Here is a 25,571-nt window from a genome sequence, read left to right as displayed (position 1 = left end):
TTAAATAATAATTTGCCCTCCCGTTCCTGCACCCAAGGTGGATAACTTCGCACTTGTCCACATTATAGTGCATCTGCCATTTATCCGCCCAATCGCCCAGTCTGTCCAAATCGCTCTGGAGCTTCCTGGTCTCTTCCTCTGAGCCCACCCCACCTCCTAGTTTAGTGTCGTCTGCAAATTTGGAAATGCTGCATCCGACTCCCTGATCCAGGTCATTAATGTAAATTGTGAACAGCTGGGGGCCCAGGACAGATCCCTGTGGTACCCCACTTGTTACTGCCTGTCATTCAGAAAATGAGCCGTTTATTCCAACTCTCTGTTTTCTATCTGACAGCCAGTTCCCTATCCACGCCAAAACTTTCCCCTTTATCCCATGAGCCTCAATTTTCCATGCTAATCTTTTATGTGGGACCTTATCGAAGGCCTTTTGGAAGTCCAGGTACACCACATCTACTGGCTCTCCCCCATCTATTCTACCAGTTACTCCCTCAAAAAATTCCAATAGATTAGTCAAGCACGATTTACCCTTTGTAAATCCATGTTGACTCTGTCCTATCCTGTCCCCATTTGCTAAGTGCTCCGCTATTTCATCCTTAATGATGGACTCCAGCATTTTGCCCACAACTGATGTAAGGCTTACAGGTCTGTAATTACCTGCTTTTTCCCTACCCCCCTTTTTGAATAGTGGGGTAACGTTAGCTACCCTCCAATCCATCGGCACTGTTCCCGAGTCTAATGAATTCTGAAAAATCATCCTTAGTGCATCCGCTATCTCTAGGGCCACCTCCTTCAGTACCCTAGGATGCATGTTATCAGGCCCTGGGGATTTGTCCACCTTCAATCCCTTTAGCTTCCTTAACACCATATCCTTAGAGATATTGATTTGCGTCAGTTCCTCCTTTGCCAATGTCCCTATTTTTCCCGATATCCCAGGGAGGTTTTTTGTGTCTTCCTTCGTAAAGACTGACCCAAAGTATGCATTTAGTTGATCTGCCATTTCCTTATTTCCCATTATATATTCCCCCGTATCTGACTGCAATGGACCAACTTTGGTTTTCACCAGTCTTTTCCTTTTGATATATTTATAAAAGCTTTTGGAGTTAGTTTTTATATTTTCCGCCAGCTTGTTTTCGTAAGCTATTTTGCCCCTCTTGATCATGCCCTTTGCCCTCCTTTGCTCTATCTTAAACTGTTCCCAATCTTCCGCTCTGGCGCTTTTTTTGGCTATTTTATACGCCCTATCTTTGGATTTTATGCTGTCTCTAATTTCCCCTGTTATCCACGGTTGAGTCACCTTTTTAGATTTCCTTTTATGCCAGATTGGTATAAACAATTTTTGCAATTTTGTCATTCTATCTTTAAATGTTTGCCATTGTTTATCTACCTCCAGTCCTCTCAGGAACGTTGTCCAATCAGACCTACTCAGTTCCCGTCTCATGGCATCATAATTCCCCTTGTTTAAATTCAGGACCTTAGTCTCTGAGTCAATTTCTTCGCTCTCCATTTCGAGTGAGAAATCGATCATGTTATGATCGCTCTGACCCAAGGGTCCCCGTACAACAAGATTACTGATTAGTCCCTTCTCATTGCACAGTACCCAGTCCAATATAGCCTGTTCCCGAGTTGGTTCCTCGACATATTGATCCAGATAACCATCCCTTAAACACTCAAGGAATTCCTCCTCCTCATTATTTTTACTGATTAGGCTAGTCCAATCTATATGTAAGTTAAAGTCACCTATGATGACAGCTGTGCTCTTATTGCACGCTTCTCTAATTTCCCTCGTGATGCCCTCCCTAACCTCTATTTTACTATTTGGAGGCCTATATACCACTCCTATTAATGTTTTTCGCCCCTCGCTATTTCTTAGCTCCACCCATATAGATTCTGTATTAACTGAGTTAATATCCTTCCTTTCAATTGCATTTATCCCCTCTTTTACTAGCAATGCTACCCCTCCTCCCTTTCTTTTTTGTCGATCCTTCCTAAATACTGAATACCCCTGTATGTTAAGCTCCCAGCCCTGCTCACCCTGCAACCATGTTTCCGTAATCCCAATTAGATCATAATTATTAACCTCTATTTCCACAGCTAATTCATCTACCTTGTTCCTGATGCTTCTCGCATTAAGGTATAAAACCCTCAGGCTTTTTTTATGCTCACATTTTTTATGAATTAGTTTGGCCCTTTGTTTTTTGTTCCTCACCCTTTTACCATTTATTTCTGTCTGCCTTTCACTTTCCTCTATTTCACTACATAGGTTTCTAGCCCCCTGCCATACTAGTTTAAATGCTCCCGAACTGCTTTATCAAAAATTACCCCGAGAACATCAGTTCCATCTCTGCACAGGTGTAGACCGTCCCTTTTGTATAGGTCACACCTACCACAAAACTGGTTCCAATGCCTCAAAAATTTAAAACCCTCCCTCTTACACCACTGCTCAAGCCACGTATTTAGCCTAACTATCCTGTTCTCTGTACTCTTACTAGCACGTGGCACTGGTAGTAATCCAGAGATTACTACCTTCGAGGTCCTACTTTTTAGCTTGGCTCCTAACTCCCTAAATTCTACTTGTAGGACCTCTTCCCTTTTTTTAGCTACGTCGTTGGTACCAACATGTATCACGACAACTGGCTGTTCCCCCTCCCCCTCCAGAATGTTCTGCACCCGCGCCGAGACATCCTTGACCCTTGCACCAGGGAGGCAACATACCATCCTGGAGTCTCGGTCGCGACCACAGAAACCCCTATCTATTCCCCTTACAATCGAATCCCCTATTACTATAGCCCTGCCACTCTTTTTCCCTCCCTTCTTTGCAACAGAGCCAGTCATGGTGCCATGAGCCTGGCTGCTGGTGCCTTCCCCCGATGCGTCACCCCCCCCGACAACAGTACCTAAGACGGTGAACCTGTTGCTAAGGGAGACAACCCCAGGGGATTTCTGCACTACCTTCCTGCCCTTGCTCTGCCTTTTGGTCACCCATGTACTGTCTACGCTGGCCTTAACCTGCGGTGTGACCAACTCACTAAATGTGCTATCCACACCCCTCTCAGAATCGTGGATGCTCCAAAGTGAGTCCATCTGCAGCTCAAGGGCCGTCATGCGGTCCCACATGAGCTGCAGCTGGACACACTTCCCGCACACATAGTCGTCAGGGACACAGGAAGCGTCCCTGATTTCCCACATGTTACAGGAGGAGCATGACACAGGTCCGAGCTCTACTGCCATGACTTAACCCTTATATTACTTTTTAATTTTCTAGTTTTAGTTTATTTATCGACTTTTGTTTTCCCGAAGCTTACTTAGACCAATGTATACTGTACTCCTCTTATTCCTTTTTAAACTAACCAAATCCCACTAGTTTTGGTTTTACTTTCTAGGTTTGAGGAAAGTACTTACCAGTTAGTCTTACCTCCCTGGTCTTTCGCTGACTTCCCGGTCTTGTGTCCCCTTGGTCCTACGTCACACTTCTCGTTACACGGTCCACCTCTGAAGACCATGTGGTTCTGTGCGTGTGACAAGCCGACCACTTGCTGGATTAAAATAGAGCGAGAGGTTCGCCTGCAGCAGTCATTCAGACTGCATTAGCAGCACAATGGGTGCATTTATTTACATACCCGGCGAACAGAGCGTGGAAACGGCGCTGCTACAAGTTGAATGGCTGTAACGCGCAGGCACGTCGGGCCCAGAGGTCGAGCTCAGTACAAAGTTTGTTCAATAATATGCCTGCAAAGTGATCTATGTTTAATCAGCGACCACGACAGGCGGACTCCTGTGAACAAGCTCACATCGTGCGAGAAGCCAGTGTGCGGATAATGCTTTCAGATAACGATTGTACGATTTACGTGAAAAAATCTCAAGCCTCCAGCGAAGGCAGAGTTTAGAAATATATATATATATAAATGTTTTTACCCCAGGGCAGAATGGGAATATAGAACAGGCTATAAAGCAGTGTGTACCATCTACAAGATGCACTGCAGCAATTCGCCAAGGCTTCTTCGGCAGCAACTCCCAAACCCTCGACCTCTTCCACCTAGAAGGACAAGGGCAGCAGGCACATGGGAACACCACCACCTCCAAGTTCCCGTCCAAGTCGCACACCATCCTGACTTGGAAATATATCGTCTGTTCCTTCATCGTCACTGGGTCAAAATCCTGGAACTCCCTAACAGCACTGTGGGAGTACCTTCACCACATGGACTGCAGCCGTTCACCACCACCTTCTCAAGGGCAACTAGGGATGGGCAATAAATGCTGGCCTTGCCACATCCAATGAAAGAATCCCAGGGAAGGGAGCTGACTTGGGATGAGTTGAGCTGGATGATTGCTGTTACATAGAAACATAGAAGATAGGAGCAGGAGTAGGCCATTCGGCCCTTTGAGCCTGCTCCGCCATTCAATGAGATCATGGCTGATCATCCAAATTCAGTACCCGGTCCCTGCCTTCTCCCCATATCCCTTGATCCCTTTAGCCTTAAGAAATATATCCAACTCTTTCTTGAATATACTTAATGAACTGGCCTCCACTGCCCTCTGTGACAGAGAATTCCACAGGTTCACCACTCTCTCTGGGTGAAGAAATTCCTCCTCATTTCAGTCCTAAATGGCTTACCCCTTATCCTTAGACTATGACCCCTGGTTCTGGACTCCCCGGCCATCAGAAACATCCTTCCTGCATCTAGTCTGTCCAGGCCTGACAGAATTTTATAGGTTTCGATGAGATCCCCTTTCAATCTTCTAAACTCCAGTGAGTATAAGCCCAATCGACACAATCTCTCCTCATACGTCATTCCTGCCATCCCAAGTATCAGCCTGGTGAATCTTTGCTGCACTCCTTCCATGGCAAGAACGTCCTTCCTCGGGTAAGGCGACCAAAACTGCACACAATACTCAAGGTGTGGTCTCACCAAGGCCCTGTACAACTGCAGCAAGACATCCTTGTTCTTGTACTCGAACCCTCTTGCTACGAAGGCCAACATACCATTTGCCTTCTTAACTGCCTGCTGCACCTGCATGCTTACCTTCAGCGACTGGTGTACAAGAACACCCAGGTCTCTTTGCACTTCCCCTTCTCCCAATCTATTACCATTCAAATAATAATCTGCCTTCCTGTTTTTGCCACCAAAGTGGATAACCTCACATTTATCCACATTATAGTGCATTTGCCATGTTTCTGCCCAGTCACCCAACCTGTCCAAATCGTGCTGGAGTTTCACGACATCCTCCTCACAGCATACACCTCCCACCCAGCTTTGTGTCGTCTGCAAATTTGGAGATATTACATCCAATTCCCTTGTCCAGATCATTAATATATATTGTGAACAGCTGGGGTCCTAGGACCGATCCTTGTGGCACCCGACTAGTCACTGCATGCCACTCGGAAAACGACCCGTTTATTCCAACTCTTGGCTTTCTGTCCGCCAACCGGTTCTCTATCCAAGTCAATACCTTGCCCCCAATCCCCTGTGCCTTTATTTTGCACGCTAATCTCTTATGCGGGACCTTATCGAAAGCCTTCTGAAAGTCCAAATACACCACATCCACTGGTTCTCCCTTATCTATTTTACCAGTTACATCCTCAAAAAATTCCAGTAGATTAGTCAAGCATGATTTACCTTTTGTAAATCCATGTTGACTTTGTCCGATCCAGTCACTGCTTTCCAAGTGCTCTGCTATTACATCTTTTATAATGGACTCTAGCATTTTCCCCACTACCGATGTCAAGCTTACCGGTCTATAATTCCCCGCCTTTTCTCTACCACCTTTTTTGAATAGTGGGGTAACATTAGCTACCCGCCAATCCATGGGTACCGTTCCAGAGTCTATCGAGTTCTGGAAGATGACCAGCAATGCATCTACTATTTCTAGGGCCACTTCCTTAAGTACCCTGGGATGTAGATTATCAGGCCCTGGGGATTTATCGGCCTTCAGTCCCATCAATTTTCCTAACACCATTTCCCTGCAAATACTGATTTCTTTCAGTTCCACCCTTTCATCAGACCCTATGTTCCCCGGCATCTTTGGGAGGTTATTTGTGTCCTCCTTTGTGAAGTCAGAACCAAAATATGTATTTAGTTGGTCTGCCATTTCTTTGTTCCTCATTATAAATTCCCCCAATTCTGACTGCAAGGGACCTACGCTTGACTTCACCAATCTTTTTCTCTTCACATATCTATAAAAGCTTTTACAGTCAGTTTTTATGTTCTCTGCAAGCTTACTCTCATATTCTATTTTCCCTTTCTTAATTAATCCCTTTGTCCTCCTTTGTTGAATCCTAAACTGCTCCCAATCCTCAGGATTATTGCTTTTTCTGGCCAATTTATATGCCCTCTCCTTGGACCTTATGCTATCCCTAATTTCCCTTGTTAGCCACGGTTGGGTCACCTTTTTTTTGTTTTATTTTTATGCCAAACTGGGATGAACAAATTCTGTAGTTCATCCATTCGGTCTTTGAATGTTTGCCATTGCCTATCCACCGTCAACTCTTTGAGTGCCATTCCCCAATCAATCCTACCCAACTCGCTCCTCAGACCATCATAGTTTCCTTTATTTAAATTGAGGACCCTAGTCTCCGAGTCAACTACTTCATTCTCCATCTTAATGAAGAATTCGATCATATTATGATCGCTCCGACCCAAGGGGCCTCTTGCAACAAGATTGCTAATTAATCCTTTCTCGTTACATAATACCCAGTCTAAGATGGCCTGATCTCTGGTTGGTTCCTCGACATATTGGTCCAGGAAACCATCCCGTAAACACTCCAGGAATTCCTCCTCCACAGTATTGTTACTCATTTGGTTGGCCCAATCTATATGTAGATTAAAGTCACCCATGATGACTGCTGTGCCCTTATTGCACGCTTCTTTAATTTCCCTTTTAATGCCATCCCCAACCTCCGCCTTACTGTTTGGAGGTCTATAAACCACTCCCACTAATGTTTTTTCCCCTTAGTATTTCTCAATTCTACCCATACAGATTCCACCTCATCAGAGCTAATATCCTTCATTACAATTGTGTTAATCCCTTCTTTAACCAGTAATGCTACCCCACCTCCCTTTCCTTTTTGCCTATCTTTCCTGAATATCGAATACCCCTGGATGCTGAGTTCCCAGTCCTGGCCTTCCTTGAGCCACGTTTCCGTAATCCCAACCAAATTGTATTTGTTTACTTCTATTTGTGCAGCCAATTCATCCACCTTATTACAAATGCTCCTCGCATTAAGACACAAAGCCTTCAGGCTTGTTTTTTTAACGCTCTTAGACCTATTAGAATTATTATTTACTGTGGCCATGTTTGATTTAAACCGTTGATTTCTCTGACTGCCACTTTTGTTTTTCTCCTTCCTATCTTTTGCTTTTATCCTTGTTTCCCTTTCCTCTGTCTCCCTGCTCAGGTTCCCAACCCCCTGCCATTTTAGTTTAAACACTCCCACACAGCACTAGCAAACACTCCCCCTAGGACATTGGTTCCAGCCCTGCCCAGGTGCAAACCGTCCGGTTTGAACTGGTCCCACCTCCCCCAGAACCGGTTCCAATGTCCCAGGAACTTGAATCCCTCCCCCGGCACCATTCCTCTAGCCACGTATTCATCTGAAGTATCCTTCTATTTCTACTCTGACTAGCATGTGGCACTGGTCGCAATCCTGAGATTACTACCTTTTGAGGTCCTGTTTTTTAATTTACCTCCTAACTCCCTATACCCTGCTTTTAGGACCTGAATGTTGAATTGGGACTCTGGGTAATAGAGGTATTAATAGCATTGCTAGATTTTATCATTATCCAGGGGAGTGAGCTCGATGTCAGCATATGCTAGTGAACAATATCAAATCAGCAAGACTTAACACACTCCTATCAGCTTCCTCTCTCCTCTCCTATTTTAACTCTGGCATTAAGATAGGGTTACTGAGGACAATTCCCAGCTTTGAATGTTCCATAAAGGTGGGGATCGGTAGGCGGTTGCACCCCGGGAGAATCCATGGGTTAGGTCTTGACTTGGCGTGTGAGTGTAAAACGGGCGACAGCGAGTCAGCAGGCCAGTTTTACATCCCTTCCAATAGACGTCAGTATGAATAGAAATTGGGAGAGCTGTAAATTGGGCTGCCGATTTCTCAGGGGTTTCAATTTACAAGTTCTGATGAAGGATATTCTCTAAAACATGTTTTCTTTCAGGGGCTGACTGGGCTACTGTGGATTTCTGGCACTTCCTGTGTTAATTTCGGATAGTCCCTGTGTTTATTTTTATTCAGTCTATCGGTGTTGGCCGAAGAGCTGGCTGTCATTTTAAAAGTTTTATTATAAAGGTAATGGCTGATGTGCCTCAATGAATCCGAGACGCAACGTTAGCGGAGCAAAGCAAGGCTTTTATTAACTCAAAGTAATACACAGTGGAGAAGTGTCTCTCATCCAGAGATCTGCTGTACTGCCTGTGAGACACGCTGGGGCCTGCTTAAGTAGGGGCCAGGTATGGGCAGAGCCCTACACACAATACAATACAGGTAAGGAAATGAAACTGAAACTAAACTCCCCTGCAGGCACAATCAAACACAGAGAATACAGAGTGCCTGATGAATGACATATTTCATCACAATGGCCCCCAAATTATTTTTTATATTTATTCTACAAGCTAGCAGAGGAATGTTCAATTCAGTGTTGCAACATTACTCGGTCCCTTATTCTAAAGATGAGGTTAGCCCCTTTATTATAATAGGGTTAAGACGTCTGCTAAAATTGTAGACGGAGGAAAGTTTCACCATTACACACGAGGCAGACAATGTCACACTCAATTTCTATTTGTTTAAAAATTAAGCAGTTAGACAGAACTGCAGAATGTCGCTCAATTTATTGTATATTATGCATTCTGAAATAATATAATATGACATTCTTCTTTATTTTCTAATCTCACGGTTTCTCTCTCATCAGATTTAACTTTTTTTGTGTCCCTCTGCTTATTTATCTTTCCTGCCTGTTCCCAAAGGTAGGGGACAAGAGCTGGAAAATAGTGAGCTATCACATTAAATCTAATCAATCCCCGCCCAACATGGCCACCGAATCCCCGCCCAGCGCGGCCACCCAATCCACCCCGCCCAGCGCGGCCACCCAATCCACCCCGCCCAGCGCGGCCACCCAATCCACCCCGCCCAGCGCGGCCACCCAATCCACCCCGCCCAGCGCGGCCACCCAATCCACCCCGCCCAGCGCGGTTATAGACAGAGTTTGTTCCACATTTGCACTCAGATGCATATGTAATCCGGGCGTGCACCAGATACGTGTTTTACACGTGCAATTTTGGGCGTATTTGAGTTGCACCTGCACCTACCACATGGCCAAGTCTTTGTGATGTCTTACGGTCCAGCAAACCTTCCCTCTAATCCAATCTCCGCCCACAAAACTGTCCGCGCCCCAACTCTCAAAACTGAGTATCCTCCAATTTCATGGACCAGATTTTCAGGCGCACCAGGAAACAATGATGCTTGGTTTTTACTTGTTATTGCAATTTTTAAGCATTTTTAAAATAAATTTTCCTCACTGAGACCTGCACTATATTTTGTGCTTTTAATGCATTAAGTCAGATTAGAAATTGAAAAGCAGGTTCTTTAAAGTACCGTACCTGATGTGCTTGGATGATGGTTCAATGAGATGAAACTTTTAATTTTAAGACTTGAAGAAATATATTGAAATAAAAACAGAAAATGTTGGAAATACTCAGCAGGTCAGGCAGCATCTGTCGAGAGAGAAACAGAGTTAACGTTTCGGGTCGATGACCTTTCAGCAGAAATATACTGATGCGGGTTCAGGAGTTTCCTTGGGCCCCATTGGTCTATGTTTGCTTTACGCCCATTTTTAAGTTCGGGCATATTCTAATGAGATTGGGAGGATACTTGGGTGTAACTAGACATTGGCAATTTCGGTTGCAATTTCCGGGTTGCGCCCAAGGAGGAAAGTCCAGGTCCCGATTCCCATCTTTTGTGGCTGTCACCGTCCCAATTGCAATGACGTATGACGTTTGCCGTTTTCTAACCTCGCTCTGCTAACTTCAAGCTTTGTCTAATTTATTTGTCCTCCTACTGCAGGAAAAAATGAACCCCAGCCCCGTCCTGTGGATACTGGCCGTCTTCTCTGGTAAGCGGGTTGTTTCTTCGGGGTAGACGCCAGTCTCGGGTGGCAGTGCAAAAATGGGCGACAGCGAAGTGGCGATGGAACAGAAAAGCGGGCACAGTGCAAACCGGGCCACCCATTCACTTGTTTTTGTGCTACTACCCAAGATGGATATGATGTCATTTGTCCATTGATTGGCATGTGTCAATCAGCTTGTCTCTGTGCATAATTACATCGAATGTACAGCATAGAAACAGGCCCTTCGGCCCAACAGGTCCATGCCAGTGTTTATGCTCCACACAAGCCTCCTCCCACCCCTCTCATCTCACCCTATCAGCATGTCCTTCTATTCCCTTCTCCCTCACGTGTTTATCTGGCTTACCCTTAAATCCATCTACACTATTTGCCTCAACTACTCCTTGTGGTAGCAAGTTTCGCATTCTAACCACTCTCTGGGTAAAGAAGTTTCTCCTGAATTCCCTATTAGATTTATTGGTGACTGTCTTATATTTATGACCCCTAGTTTTGGTCTCCCCACAAGTGGAAACCTCTTCTCTGTCTACCCTATCGAACCTCTTTCATAATCCTAACGACCTCTCTTAGAAACTTAGAAACTTAGAAACTTAGAAGATAGGAGCAGGAGTAGGCCATTCGGCCCCTCGAGCCTGCCCCGCCATTTAATAAGATCATGGCTGATCATCCAAATTCAGTACCCTGTCCCTGCTTTCTCCCCATATCCCTTTAGCCTTAAGAAATATATCTAACTCCTTGAATATATTTAATGAATTGGCCTCAACTGCCTTCTGTGGTAGAGAATTCCACAGGTTCACCACTCTCTGGGTGAAGAAATTCCTCCTCACCTCAGTCCTAAATGGCTTACCCCTTATCCTTTAGATAATCCCTCTTAGGTCATCCCTCAGCCTTCTCTTTTCTCGAGAAGAGAGCCCCAGCTGCTTCAATCTTTGCTGATAGGTATACCCTCTCAGTTCTGGTATCATCCTTGTGAATCTTTTTGGTGCCCTCTCCAGTGACTCTCTATCCTTTTTATAATATGGAGACCAGAACGGTGCACAGTACTCCAAGTGTGGTCTACCCAAGGTTCTATACAAGTTAAAGCTTCACAATTTCTGCCAGGGCTAATAACTAAATGGACAGTGTGCCGCAATGGTTCTACATATGTGACAGAGATTTAGGTGTAGATTGTTGAAAATCTACACCGCATCAAACCACTGTAGATCTGCTTTTTATTTGAATAAACTTCAGTAGTGTGAAAAATAGAGTTGCATTTCTGCAGCGCCTTTCACGACCTCAAGACATCCCAAAGCGCTTTACAGCCAATGAAGTACTCCCCTGCTCCTCTTCAAAAGAGTGCCGCGGGATCGTCCACGTCCAGCTGAGAGAGCAGACGGGGCCTCGGTTTAACGTCTCATCCGAAAGACGGCACCTCTGAAAGTGCAGCGTTGCTTCGGTACTGTACTGGAGTGTCAGCCTAGATTTTTGTGCTCGAGACCCTGGAGTAGGACTGTGAACCCACGACCTTCTGACTCATGAGGCGAGATTGCTGCCCACTGAGCCACAGCGGACATTTTACCACAACATGGCGTACCATTACGGTATGCCTCTATGTGTCACTCTTATAATATTGAGGAGCTTAAGCATCAAGTTCTATGGGGGAGATCACTGTGAAAATGCTGAGAGGTCAATGAAGTAATGCATTAGGCGAGGTAAATATTGGATTTTGGGAGACTGTAGGTTATAAGAAGACAGGTTTGAAGGAGACGAGGAGCTCCACAATTTTGGACTCCTAGGAGGGAATGGGGTTGGTTAGGAGACGGCGCAGTGAGTTCTGACTTCAACAAGGGGGGGGATGCAGGGAGAAGGAACCACTTCCTGGTTTGTCTGGTCTCTCTGGATGTTGGAGAGGTCCTGTATATGGATCACCTAAGCTTGGTGACCATGTTGGATGCAGATTGGGGTGTTGAACTGAAAATGAAGGGGTACTTGTTCTTGGTAAAAGATCGCTGAAATCCACTGTTCATAGAATGATGTAGCACAGAAGGAGGCCATTAGGCTCATTGTGCTTGTGTCAGCTCTTTGAAAGCGCTATCCAGTTAGACCCACTCCCCCTGCTCTTTCCCCGTAGCCCTGCAAATGTTTCCTTTTCAAGTCTATATCCAATTCCCTTTTGAGCGTTAATATTGAATCTGCTTCCACCGCCCTTTCAGGCAGCGCATTCCAGATCGCAACAATTCGCTGTGTCAAAACCTTTCTCCTCATTTCCCCCCTGGTTCTTTATTCATTTATCTTAAACCTGTGCCCTTCATCACTGTTCTTACACGATTGTCTCTCAAAGTCACAACTCCCAGTCAGATTTTTATTTTTGTGATTTCCAGGGATTAATGCCGAGAGGTTCACAGTTACTCAGAAGAGGACCAACATTACGGCGGTGGAAGGGGCGACCGTGCTCATCCCCTGTACCTACACAGCCTATGTCTCTAAGGTGATAGGGGCTGGCACCTGGTACAAGGACACCAGAAATGGAACACTAGTCTCCAACAAAACAGCAGAGTACAGAGGCCGGATCCACACACCCAGAGATGATGATTTTATCAATACCAGAAACGCTTCTATACTAATAAAGGACGTGAGTGTGAACGATTCTGGGGTGTATTACTGCAATGTGAGACTGATGCAACTCGGCGAGGAATTTGGAGCCGGAACACGTCTCACTGTGAGAGGTAAGTGATTCGCCTGCCTGCAATATCGTGCGACCCATGGGTGGGAGAATCAGCTCCACAGTGTTATGGCGCTATCTCCGAAGTGATACATTTTGGTAGAAATAACGAGGAGAGGACATCTAAACTAAAGGGTACGCTCCTAAAGGGGTGCACGAACACAAAGACCTGGGGTGTATGTGAACAAATCATTGAAGGTGGCAGGGCAGGTTGAGAAAATGGTTAAAAAAGCATACGGGATACTGGGCTTCATAAATAGAAGCATAGAGTACAAAGCGTGGAAGTTATGACGAACTTTCAGCTGGTTCAGCCTCAACTGGAGTATTGTGTCCAATTCTGGGCACTGCACTTTAGGAAGGATGTGAAGGCCTTAGAGGGTGCAGAAAAGATTTACGAGAATGATTCCAGGGATGAGGGGCTTCAGTTACGTAGATAGACTGGAGAAGCTGGAGTTGTTCTCCTTAGAGCAGAGAAGGTTGAGAGGAGATTTGATAGAGGTGTTCAGAATCATGAGGGGGTCTAGACAGAGTAGATTGGCGGAAGGGTCAAGAACCAGAGGGGACACTTTTAAGGTGATTGGCAAAAGAACCAAAGGCGACATGAGGAAAAACTTGTTTACACAGCGAGTGGTTAGGATCTGGAATGCACTGCCTGAAAGTGTGGTGGAGGCAGATTCAATTATGGCTTTCAAAAGGGACTTGGATAAGTACCTGAAGGAGAAAAAAAATTGCGGGGAAAGGGTGGGGGAGTGGGACTAGCTGAAGTGCACTTGCAGAGAGCCAGCACGGGCTCAATGGGCCAAATGGCCTCCTTCTGTGCTGTAACCATTCTATGGTGCCTCTGCCGGAATGGCTTCACTGTGGGGGAACTCCGATTGTGGAATTGCACTCAGCTGCAGAGCGGAGACTATTTCACCATTTTAAATAGCAGGTTGTCGACTTTGCAATTACATAGCGCAGGAATCTCTATGTTAAAGAATAGCACTCGTCGGAAATCAAACCTGTTGGCTGGCTGCATAGTTATAACAAAGGATCTAAGGAAAGACATACTTGCCTTGGAGGCGGTGCAACGAAGGTTCACTAGATTGATTCCTGGGATGAGAGGGCTGTCCTATGATGAGAGATTGTGTAGAATGGGCCTGTACTCTGTGGAGTTTAGAAGAATGAGAGGTGATCTCATTGAAACATACAAGATTCTGAAGGGGGGTTGACAGGGTAGATGCTGAGAGGTTGTTTCCCCTGACTGGAGAATCTAGAACTAGGGGCCACAGTCTCTGGATAAGGGGTAGGCCATTTAACAACAACAACTTGTAGAGCCTTTAACAGAGTAAAACGCCCCAAGGCGCTGCACAGGAGTATTTTAAGACAAAAAAAATTGACACTGAGCCACATGAAGATAAATTAGGGCAGGTGACCAAAAGCTTGGTCAAAGTGGTGGGTTTTAAGGAGTGTCTTAAAGGAGGAAAGAGAGGTAGTGAGGTTTGGCAGGGAATTCCAGAGCTTAGGGCCTAGGCAACAGAAGGCACGGCCACCAATGGTTGAGCGATTATAATCAGGGATGCTCAAGAGGGCAGAATTAGAGGAGCGCAGATATCTCGGGGAGGGGGGGGCGCTGGGTGTGGGGCTGAAGGAGATTACAGAGATAGGGAGGGGTGAGGCCATGGAGGGATTTGAAAACAAGGATGAGAATTTTTGAAATCGAGGCGCTGCTTAACCAGGAGCCAATGTAGGTCAGCGAGCACAGGGGAGATGGGGAGGAATTTCTTCATTCGGAGGGTTGTGAATCTTTGGAATTCTCTGCCCCAGAGGGCTGTGAATGCTGAGCCTTTGAGTATATTCAAGGCTGAGATAGAATGATTTTTGGACTCTAGGGGAATCAAGTGATATGGAGATGAGGTCGATGATCAGCCATGATCTAATTGAATGGCGGAGCAGGCTCGAGGGGCCGTATGGCCGACTCCTGCTCCTATTTCTTATGTTCTCAAGCGGGCGTGCTGACAAAATCAAGTCCATATTTGAATCCAAACCAATATCCGACTCCCTGTCTTCCTCTTGAGACTTATCGAGGGAGGGTTGTGCCTTTTGGTAGCTGAGGAGTGTTGCTGCTAATCGGGACTTCAATCTGAACGTTGGCCCTTCATTACTGGTCCTGCCTAACTTAGTCCCAACTTCTAATCAGATAGCAGCGACCTTTTTATTCTTCTGATTTCCAGGGATTAACGCTGAGAGGTTCACAGTTATTCAGAAGGAGACCAGTATTCTGGCGGTGGAAGGGGAGACCGTGCTCATCCCCTGTACCTACACAGCCAACGTCTCGAGTGAGAAAGGGCAGTACACCTGGCACAAGGGCGCCAGAAATGGTACAGAAGTCTCCAACAGAACAGCAGAGTACAGAGGCCGGATCTTCCGGCCCAAGGAAGAGGATTTTTTAAATGCTTCCATTCTAATAAAGGAGGTGGGAGTGAACGATTTTGGGATGTATTACTGCAAAGTGCGAAAGGGGGGACTCGGCGAGGAATATGGAACCGGAACGTATCTCACTGTGAGAGGTGAGTGATTTGCCTGCCTGCAATATCATCGAACTGCAATTGTAATTAGCCATATACCTACTGAAGATTAGTTTTCAACTTGCTGCCCAAGTGTAAAACTGGCGTTAAGAATCGGCTGCCAGTTGTAGAAACCGTTCCGATAACAGGCAGCAGATTGGTAACGCCAATTTTACTCCAGGGTGATAAATTGAAGATCTTACCCAACATTTCTGTAAATGACCGGTTGGTGCAATGTGCATATTATGTAATAGAACTTAATATACCACATAAAGGGCAGTGCTACAGGTTAGGCTCTTTCCCCTCTGTGACTGGGTGGTGCAGTGGGTCAGACACTGTCCTTTCACCCTCTGGGACTGGGTGGTGCAGTGGGTCAGACTCTGTCCTTTCCCCGTCTGGGGCTGGTTGGTGCAGTGGGTCAGACACTGTCCTTTCCCCCTCTGGTACTCGGTGGTGCAGTGGGTCAAACATATTAATATGCAGATCGGGCTCCTGTAAGCTACAGAGGACCCTGATTGTCCAGTTTGGAAAACAACTGGGGAAAGTATTCTAAAGTCATTAAAAGTCAGTGGACATGTACAAACATTAATTAAAAAGCCAAATGAATGTTAGTCTTTATCTCAAAGGGGGCTTGCATACATAAGGGTGCATGTTAAGCTACAGTCATGTAAAGCTCTGCTTAGACCGCCTCTTGAGTATTGCATTCAGTTTTGGGCACCGCCCCTCAGGAAGGGCACGTTGACCTCGGAGGATGGCAGCGCAGATTCACCAGAATGATACTGAGGCTAAAATTGTTAAATGAGGACAGCTTTCCTAGACGAGGTTTGTATGCCCTTCTGTATGGAAGGGTTCGTCTAATTGTGGTCTTTTAAGATGATTAAAGGCTTTGGTTGAGTACATAGAGAGAAACTAGTTCCTCTAGTGGGGGAGTCTAGAACAAGGGGACATAACCTTAAAATGACCACTAGGCCATTCAGTGGTGATGTCAGAAAGCCCTTCGCGCAAAGGGCCGTTGAAATCTCCCCCGAAAAGCTGTTGAGGCTGGGGGGTCAATTGAACATTTCAAAATTGAGATTGATAGATTTTTGTTAGGGATATGGAACCAAGGCGGGTCGATGGAGTTAAGATCCACATCAACCATGATTTAATTGAATGGTGGAACAGGCTCGAGGGGCTGAATGGCCACCTCCTGTTTCTGTCTTCCAATGTTTGTCTGACTTACTTTCTTCTCCACAGCGAAAACAAAATCTATCATTCTTCTATTGTCAATCGTATTCATCGGTGTGGGTGTGGAAGTGAGCATCCTTCTAATTATTGCACTGCTCTGTATGCAGCTTCGCAGAATGAAAGGTAATGGTGTTAATCATTTGCTGTTTGCCAATTGCTAAGGCTGTGAATTTTTGTTGGGAAGATTGACATCCAACTACTTAAGGCGGAGGTATCCAATCTCCGGCCCTAGAGGTACATTGGCAAGTGGGTACTTAGGCGGAACCGAGGATGACTTGCTTCCACATTAAAAATGAGTTCTCGGGTGACTGATGAGTCCAATGTGGGACCTACAGTCTCTGTCACAGGCAGGGCAGACGGTGGTTGAAGGGGCGGGTGGGTGGGGTGCTTGGGTTGACGCGCCCTCCTTCCGCTGTTTGCGCTTGGCTTCCGCTTGCTCCCAGCGAAGAGACTCGAGATGTTCGGCGCCTTCCCGGATGCTTCTCCTCCACTTTGTGCGGTCTTGGGCCAGGGATTCCCAGGTGTCGGTGGGGATGTTACACTTTTTCAAGGAGGCTTTGAGGGTGTCCTTGAAGCGTTTCCTCTGCCCACCTGGGGCTCTCTTGCCATGTCGGAGCTCCGAGTAGAGCCCTTGTTTTGGGAGTCTCGTATCGGGCATGTGGACGATGTGACCCGTCCATCGGAGCTGATCGAGCGTGGTCAGAGCTTCGATGCTGGGGATGTTGGCCTGAGCGAGAACAGACGTTGGTGCGCCTATCCTGCCAATAGATTTGCAGGATCTTGCAGAGGCAGCGTTGGTGGTACCTCTCCAGTGCTTTGAGGTGCCTGCTGTACATGGTCCATGTATACGGTAGTGTAGTAGAGATGGTACTGGACCAGCAACCTAGTGGTCGTGCATTAAAACCGCACCCTAGTTAGCTGTGAATATAAATTTAATAAATGTGGTGATTTATTAGCGGGGGGGGGGTGGTGGGGGCGTTGGTGATTATTAAAGTTGTGGAATTTTGTAAAACCTTAGCTGGGAATCTGCCATTGTGCCCTGATCTACAGGTAACTTCAGTTGAGCTACTTACTTAGAATAGCAATTGCTTCAAGAAAGAAAGACTTGCATTTATATAGCGCCTTTCACGTTCTCAGGTCATCCCAAAGTGAACAGCCAGTGAGGTACTTTTGAAGTGGAGTCACTTGTAATGTAGGGAAATGCAGCAGCCAATTTGCGCACAGCAAGCTCCAATGTGATAATGACCAGATAATCTGTTTTTGTAATGTTGATTGAGGGATAAATATTGGCCCAGGACACCGGGGATAACTCCTCTGCTCTTCTTCGAAATAGTGCCATGGGATCTTTTACTGAGAGAGCAGAGGGGGCCTCGGTTTAACGTCTCATCCGAAAGATGGCACCTCTGACAGTGCAGCACTCCCGCAGCACTGCATTGGAGTGTCCGCCTGGATTTTTGTGCTCGGCTCTCTGGAGTGGGGACTTAAACCCAGGACCTTCTGACTCAGAGGCGAGTGTGCTACCCACTGAGCCACGGCTGAAAAAGTCTCGCCCCCAGCTTCTTGGGGAAGTCAGGGATGGGTAATAAAGGTTACCTATATGACCAAATAATGTAGGGGTAATTTTAACCTAAATTGCTGGGCGGGAATCCCATGGGATCGGGTGGAACGCTGGTTTTACACCTGCTCCAATATTGACTTCAATGAAGAGCAAAACCGGGCGGGGTGTAAAACCGGCGTTGCACCCGATCCCGTCAGTTTCCCGATGAGTGGGTTAGGTTAAAATTGCCCCCATGTGTGTCCTGAGACCTAATAATGTGACCTTTGAAACCAAGGTAATTTGGTTAACCAAGATTCACCAGACTGATACCTGGGATGGCAGGAATGATGTATGAGGAGAGATTGGGTTGATTGGGCTTATACTCGCTGGAGTTTAGAAGAATGAGAGGGGATCTCATTGAAACTTATAAAATTCTAACAGGTCTAGACAGACTAGATGCAGGAAGGATGTTCCTGATGGCGGGGGAGTCCAGAACCAGGGGTCACAGTCTAAGGATAAGGGGTAAGTCATTTAGGACAGAGATGATGAGGAATTTTTTCACCCAGAGAGTGGTGAACCTGTGGAATTCTCTACCACAGAAGGCAGTGGAGGCCAATTCATTAAATATATTCAAGAAGGGGTTAGATATATTTCTTAAGGCTAAGGGGATCAAGGGGTATGGGGAGAAAGCAGGGACCAGGTACTGAACTTGGATGATCAGCCATGATCTCATTGAATGGCGGAGCAGGCTCGAGGGGCCGAATGACCTACTCCTGCTCCTATCTTCTATGTTTCTATGTGTGTAATGAGGTCGGAATTTGTCATGGTGGTAACGCAAAATGGGCAGTATCGCATGGCTGACTGTTACTTGCCCGTCCAATAATCAGTTCCTTTGACTTAAATGGATATTATTTTTGAGTGGGACATTTAGCCGGCGGCCAATGCGATATTGCCCATGGTGCACTTTTGCCCAAGCTGATTTATACCGCGTTTCTCATTTTGGTGGGCCTGGAGGTTTGCAACGAGCTCCCCCGCCTCCCCACTGTTGTTTGGTTGCTGGATAAATCCTCAATCAGAACACCAAGCTGTTGGTAAGAGCAACTCGAGGCCATTGCAAATTAGTGGGACATGGATGCAGACTTTACATGCGAGTCCCCTCCCCAAGGCTCCGTGCTACATGCCTGTGTGGCCCAGGAGGATAAACACTTCACTACCACATCCTCTGCTCTAGGTGTCCATGCTACGTTTCTTCTGCCTTGACATTATGCTGTGAGAAACGGGTGCGTGAAGGTTTAATGCGTTAGTGTGAAGTTGCTTTCTCCATTAGTTTAATATACAGGCAATAAACGGATAAATCCCTCCCTTAGAATGGCAGACTATGGAATTTAGTCTGATCTTCACATAGCGACAAGGCCCAAGAGTTTCCAAAAGCAAAATACTGCGGATGCTGGAAATCTGAAATAAAAACAGAAAACGCTGGAGCTACTCGGCAGGTCAGGCAGAATCTGTGGAGAGAGAAACAGTCAACGTTTCAGGCCGATGACCCTTCGTCAGAACTGGAAAAAGTTGCTGGAGATGGAACAGGTTTTTAAACAAGTGCAGGGACAGGGAAAGGGGGGGGGAGGGGAGGAAAGAACAAAAGGGAAGGTCTGTGATAGGATGGAAGGCAGGAGAGATTAAGAGAGATTAAGAGAGATTAAGAGAGATTGAGAGATGGTGCAAGGCAAAAGGAGATGGTAATGGGACAAGTTAAGAAACAAAAGGTGGCTTTAGATGAAGTGTATATGACACTAGCAGAATGGAAGTCAGCTGCCATGTGGGAGAGAGAAAATAAAAATAAAAAAAAAACCCCAAGAGTTTCCATTTGATTTAGAATATTAATAATTACATAGACATTACAGTGCAGAAACAGGCCATTCGGCCCAACTGGTCCATGCTGGTGTTCATGCTCCACACGAGCCTCCTCCCACCCTACTTCATCTCACCCCATCAGCATAACCTATTCCTTTCTCCCCCATGTACTTATGTAGCTTCTCTTTAAATGTACCTGTGCCATTCGCCTCAACCACTCCTTGTGGTAGCGAGTTCCACATTCTCTGGGTAAAGAAGTTTCTCCTGAATTCCCTATTGGATTTATTAGTGACTGTCTTATAGTCATGACCCCTAGTTTTGAACTCCCCTACAAGTGGAAACAACTTCTCTACATCTACCCTATCGAACCTCTTTCATAATTTTAAAGACCCCTCGGCCTTCTCTTTTCTAGAGATGCATTTTAAGATAAAACACATATTTAAAAAAAAATAAAAGAAACGACTTGCATTTATACAGTGCTTTATCATGTCTCATACGTATTGAATCACTTCACACAATGAATTATTTTTAAGTGAAGGCAATAGTTTCTACCTGGACAAAGTTGACAGCGATCAGAAGTAAGAAATACATTTTGTAATCCACTTTTCTTTCTTATCTCCCTTTTCATTAGACCGTCAACAGGCCGAAAGGTGGGTAATTGTTAAACAAATATATGTTCATATGATAAGTGCACGCAGTTGACATGACCACATGCGGTTGACTTCTGTCATCTTCTTGCTCTGCAGACAAGAAACAATTGTTCCAGATGTCGCTTACCCGGCGGGTAAGTAAAGCTGGGTTTGATCCCTGGGACAAACAACAGAAGTCTTCTATAGGGATATTGGAGCCCAGAAATTACAATTTGTAATATTAGTGTGCAAGACGTTCCACTGTCTGATCTTTTAAGAGACATTTGCGGTTGAAAGTGGATGTGGCTGGGGACACAAAACAGGCCGGAATCGTATGTTGCCCACTGTTACTCCACACGTCTGACATTCAGTTCTATTGAAGTCAATATTGAATTTTAGCCGGGCGGGAATTCCATGGGACCGGGTGGAACGCACCCCACCCGATGCCACTCTCCATTGACTTCAGTAAAGAGTAAAATTGGGCAGGTTGTAAAGCCAGTGCTCGTCAGTTTCCCGACGGGTGGATTCACCAGCAATTGTTTCAACTGACTGTGTTGAAATGCAAAATTGACTTAAAAAAAAAAATGCAATCAGTTGATTTGCCACGCTTGATCTACTGAAAGCATTTCTTAAAATACAAGGTATTCAATGAAAACTTTAATTTTCTTTACACCCATAAAGGGGCGCTCTACGCAGGAGTCTTCCATTTATCTATGGGGGACTTGGCCTGGAGGGTGTTGCACGGAGCAGTCCCGTGCAATAAGTTATTAAGTAGGTTCACAGACTCCCAGGCTGCCTGCCTTTTCTGCGGCCTGGAGGAGTCCGTGTTCCACGTTTATACGGAATGTGAGAGGTTGCAGCCCCTCTTCCATTATTTGAAGGGGCTGCTCCTCGATTTTTGGCTGCACTTCAGTCCCACGCTCCTGATCTTTGGTCACCCGGTGCGGAGGGGAGCGGGCAGGTCGGAGGGACCTGCTCCTGGGCCTGGCCAAAGTGGCTATCAAATGGTCCAGGCAGCGGGCGGTCGAGGGGGTCGTTTGGCCCGACTGCCTGCCCCTCTTCCGTGGCTACGTTCGCGCCCGGGTGGCCCTGGAGATGGAGCATGTGGTGTCCGCCGGCTCGCTCGAGGCCTTTCGCGACCGGTGGGCACCGCGGGGACTGGAGTGCATAGTCACTCCCAGCAACCACATTTTAATTTAAATTTAAGTTTCATTTAATGTATTTTTGTTAACTTAGCGTTTATTGATCGTACCCGAAAGAGTACACCCATAAAGCAAAGATGGTGCATCTATAGAGCACATCTGTTACTGGGGGGCCCCTCCCAAAGCTCTCGAAAGCCAATGGATTGAGAGGCAGACAATTTTCATACTGTGAGGCCCCACAAGCAGCAACTGAGAGTAATGACCATTAAACCGGTTTTTGGTGGGGTTGTTTGTAGGAAGAGTGTTGACCAGTGTACTAGGAGAACATCCTACTCTTCTTTGAATGGTGTAGTGGGATCTTTTGTCCACCGGAACGGACAGATGGGGCTTCTCTTTAAAATTTCACTGAATGAGGCACCTCTGACAATGCAGCACTCACTCAGTACAGCGCTGAAGTGCCAGCAAGAGTTTATGATGTACTTAAGTCCTGGAGTGTGGCTTGAACCCACGACCATCACCATTTGGAAGTGAAAGTGTCCTCTTCTGAGCTAAGTTGGAATGGATAAACAGTTTCATGGATATATTTATAATATAGTAAATATCTTGCACATAGCACACACTTACGTGTAACATTTCAAAATAATGAGTGGTCTGGACAGAGTAGTCAAATGTAAGAAGTCACACAACACCAGGTTATAGTCCAACAGCTTTATTTGAAATCACAAGCTTTCGGAGCGCTGCTCCTTCTTCAGGTGAAGTGGAGAAATGCACAAAGCTGTGTCTTTATGCATTTCTCCACTTCACCTGAAGAAGGAGCAGCGCTCCGAAAGCTTGTGATTTCAAATAAAGCTGTTGGACTATAACCTGGTGTTGTGTGACTTCTTGCATTTGTCCACCCCAGTCCAACTCCGGCATCTCCACACCATGGACAGAGTAGATAGAGGGAAACTGTTCCCATTGGCGGAAGGGTCGAGTACCAGAGGACACAGATTTAAGGTGATTAGCAAAAGAACCAAAGGCGACATGAGGAAACACTTTTTTATGCAGCGAGTGGTTAGGATCTGGAATGTACTGCCTGAAAGGGTGGTGGAGGCAGATTCAATCGTGGCTTTCAAAAGAGAGTTGGATAAATACCTGAAGGGAAAACATTTGCAGGGCTGGGGGAAAGGGTGGGGGAGTGGGACTAGCTGAAGTGCTCTTTGCAGAGAGCCGGCACGAAGGGCCGCCTTCCATGCTGTAACCATTCTATGATTCTTTGATTTTTACCGGTCATATTTGGTTGGCCACAGATTACCATTATTCTAAAAGCAGTGCACCCTCCTACTCACTGTGAGCAATGCCAGGGGAAGACACGCTAGTACGTTTTATATTTATTATCCCATAATTTGTTTTGCAGCTAGTTTGACCTTGGAAGGAGAGCAAGATCCGGTAAGTAACCCAACAAGAAGACAAATCACTTCACTTGAAACCTTCCCCCCACCCCCCCCCAAAAAGAGTAGGAGTTGGGCAACACATCCCCAACTGCACGTTTCTTAAATCAGATATATGGCCGTGGAAATAACGGTGCTGCTGTTGCTGGAAATGAACGCCATATATAAATGATAGAACTCAACAGATATTCATTAAGCATAGGAAACATGGCCATCCTTCACGTTTAATTTTTTGCAGATACACCATAATATATTCCATTTCTTTTCAACGAGCTCGCTCCTATTGAGCAAACAGTGGGAAGGGCAATGCTGAGACTGGTTTTGCTCCAGTTCCATGGATGCCCAGCACCCTCCAATAATAAAGGGACGTTGCCAGTCCTTCACGTGCGAGCCCCGTCAGAGTGTTTAACTGTGGCGAGGAGCACCTTGAAAATCTGGATTTCACTGATCCATGTTGATCAAGGCCTGCACTCCAAGACCTGTACCCGTGATATTTCTGCCGCTTCCAGTTAGATGTAGAGATTTCATTTGAATGTGACAATGTATAACTGCGCGGGCCTGAATATAATGCGGCAAGATTTACTCTTGTTGTTATATGTTGACAGCATCGTAAAAATAGCATGAAGATCTCCTTTAATCCATGTGTGTTAGTGACAAGTTAACAATAGTAGGAATATGCCATTTGGTGCCAATGTATTGGTGATATGGTAAGCATAGTGGAAATATTTCCTTTATTCCCTATGTCCTAGTGACATGTTAAAGATATTGAGAAGATGTCCATGCCTTTGTTACCTCTAGACTTGACTATTCCAATGCACTCCCGGCCGGCCTCTCACGTTCTACCTTCCGTAAACTTGAGGTGATCCAAAACTCGGCTGCCTGTGTCCTAACTCGCACCAAGTCCCATTCACCCGTCACCCCTGTGCTCGCTGACCTACATTGGCTCCTGGTTAAGCAACGTCTTGATTTCAAAATTCTCATCCTTGTTTTCAAATCCCTCCGTGGCCTCGCCCCCTCTCTATCTCTGCAATCTCCTCCAGCCCCCGCCCCCCACCTGATATCTGCGCTCCTCTAATTCTGGCCTCTTGAGCATCCCTGATTATAATCGCTCAACCATTGGTGGCCGTGCCTTCTGTTGCCTAGGGCCTAAGCTCTGGAATTCCCTGCCTAAACCTCTCCGCCTCTCTACCTGTCTTTCCTCCTTTAAGACGCTCCTTAAAACCTACCTCTTTGACCAAGCTTTTGGTCACCAGTTCTAATTCCTCCTTATGTGGCTCGGTGTCAAATTTCTTGTCTTGTAGTACTCCTGTGAAGCGCCTTGGGATGTTTTACTACGGTAAAGGCGCTACACAAAATACAAGTTGTTGTTGTTTTCGACGCCATTAACTGAGTAACCAAAGGAAAGCTTCCACTAGCGTGATACATTGCTACCTGGCAAATCTGTATTTTCAGCTCTAAAATTAGACATTTATGATATTGCTAGCAGAGGAAACTTTCCTGTAGTATAGTAGGATTTCTTTGTCTATATAAATATCTATTTTTAAATGGATAAATATTTTATTTTTATGGCAGAATCAAGATGGGAATCTACTTGAACCTGACTCTCTCTGCACGGTATTGAAGTGTGTTTCACTTTTTTGGCTATATCAAACTTTAATGCAAGTAAACTTATCACTGATAGAGTTTCATTTTTATTCAAAAGGATCTAGAGCAAGGAGATCAATCGGTCTACGCCCCCATGGCAAGGTACGTCCCATTCAACCAACCACTAAGGTCACAGTTAGCCTGCAGCTATTAGTCTCCCACCAGTGCCGGTGTACCGTGGCTGCAGTGTGTACCATCTATAAGGTGCACTGCAGCAACTCACCAAGGTTTCTTCGGCAGCACCTCCCAAACTCGCGACCTCTTCCACCTAGAAGGACAAGGGCAGAAGGTGCATGGGAACACCACCACCTCCTAGTTCCCCTTCAAGTTACACACCATCCTGGGTCAAAATCCTGGAACTCCCTCCCTAACAGCACTGTGGGAGTACCTTCACCACACGGACTGCAGTGGTTCAAGAAGGCGGCTCACCACCATCTTAGGAGTGGGCCTTTGGTGTAGCGGTAGCATCCCCACTGCTGGGCCAGAAGGTGTAGGGTTTCGAACCCCGCTCCAGACAGTCCTGGCAAGTGGAGTCGGAGCTCCGACTCTAAATTCTGGGTTGACATGCAGCGGGATACTTGTGGGTGTGGGTGGCCCGCCCCCCGTATGGATTGTGGGAGCCCGTAAAACCCTCCCGCCATAGGACTAACCACCCTAATGGCCGGTATAAAGATGGTCACGGTCACGGAAGGAGCATTAAACGCGGCCAGAAATCCTTCCACCACTTCATACAGTTT

The 25,571-nt window shown here is 46.0% G+C and overlaps 1 protein-coding gene across 1 annotated transcript in view; it reads left to right on the top strand.

The window, feature by feature from the left end:
• LOC147095993 (uncharacterized) overlaps positions 1–25,571 on the top strand; it is a 58,289-nt gene that overhangs the window by 5,675 nt on the left and 27,043 nt on the right. Inside the window, exons 2-10 of the mRNA XM_085974945.1 lie at positions 10,070–10,118; positions 12,488–12,832; positions 15,042–15,377; positions 16,611–16,724; positions 20,621–20,639; positions 20,736–20,773; positions 23,157–23,188; positions 24,763–24,804; positions 24,893–24,936. Of these exons, the coding sequence (XP_085831071.1) occupies positions 10,076–10,118; positions 12,488–12,832; positions 15,042–15,377; positions 16,611–16,724; positions 20,621–20,639; positions 20,736–20,773; positions 23,157–23,188; positions 24,763–24,804; positions 24,893–24,936 (1,013 nt within the window). The 5' untranslated portion in view covers positions 10,070–10,075. The remainder of the gene's footprint in view (positions 1–10,069; positions 10,119–12,487; positions 12,833–15,041; positions 15,378–16,610; positions 16,725–20,620; positions 20,640–20,735; positions 20,774–23,156; positions 23,189–24,762; positions 24,805–24,892; positions 24,937–25,571) is intronic.

The sequence above is a fragment of the Somniosus microcephalus genome, unplaced genomic scaffold (assembly GCF_052327205.1).
Source record: "Somniosus microcephalus isolate GS21.2 unplaced genomic scaffold, FLI_Smic_1.0 unresolved_chr1, whole genome shotgun sequence".
In the NCBI taxonomy this organism is placed as follows: Eukaryota; Metazoa; Chordata; class Chondrichthyes; order Squaliformes; family Somniosidae; genus Somniosus; species Somniosus microcephalus.
The sequence above is the reverse complement of the archived record's forward strand: the minus strand, read 5'-3'. Positions and strand labels throughout refer to the sequence as shown.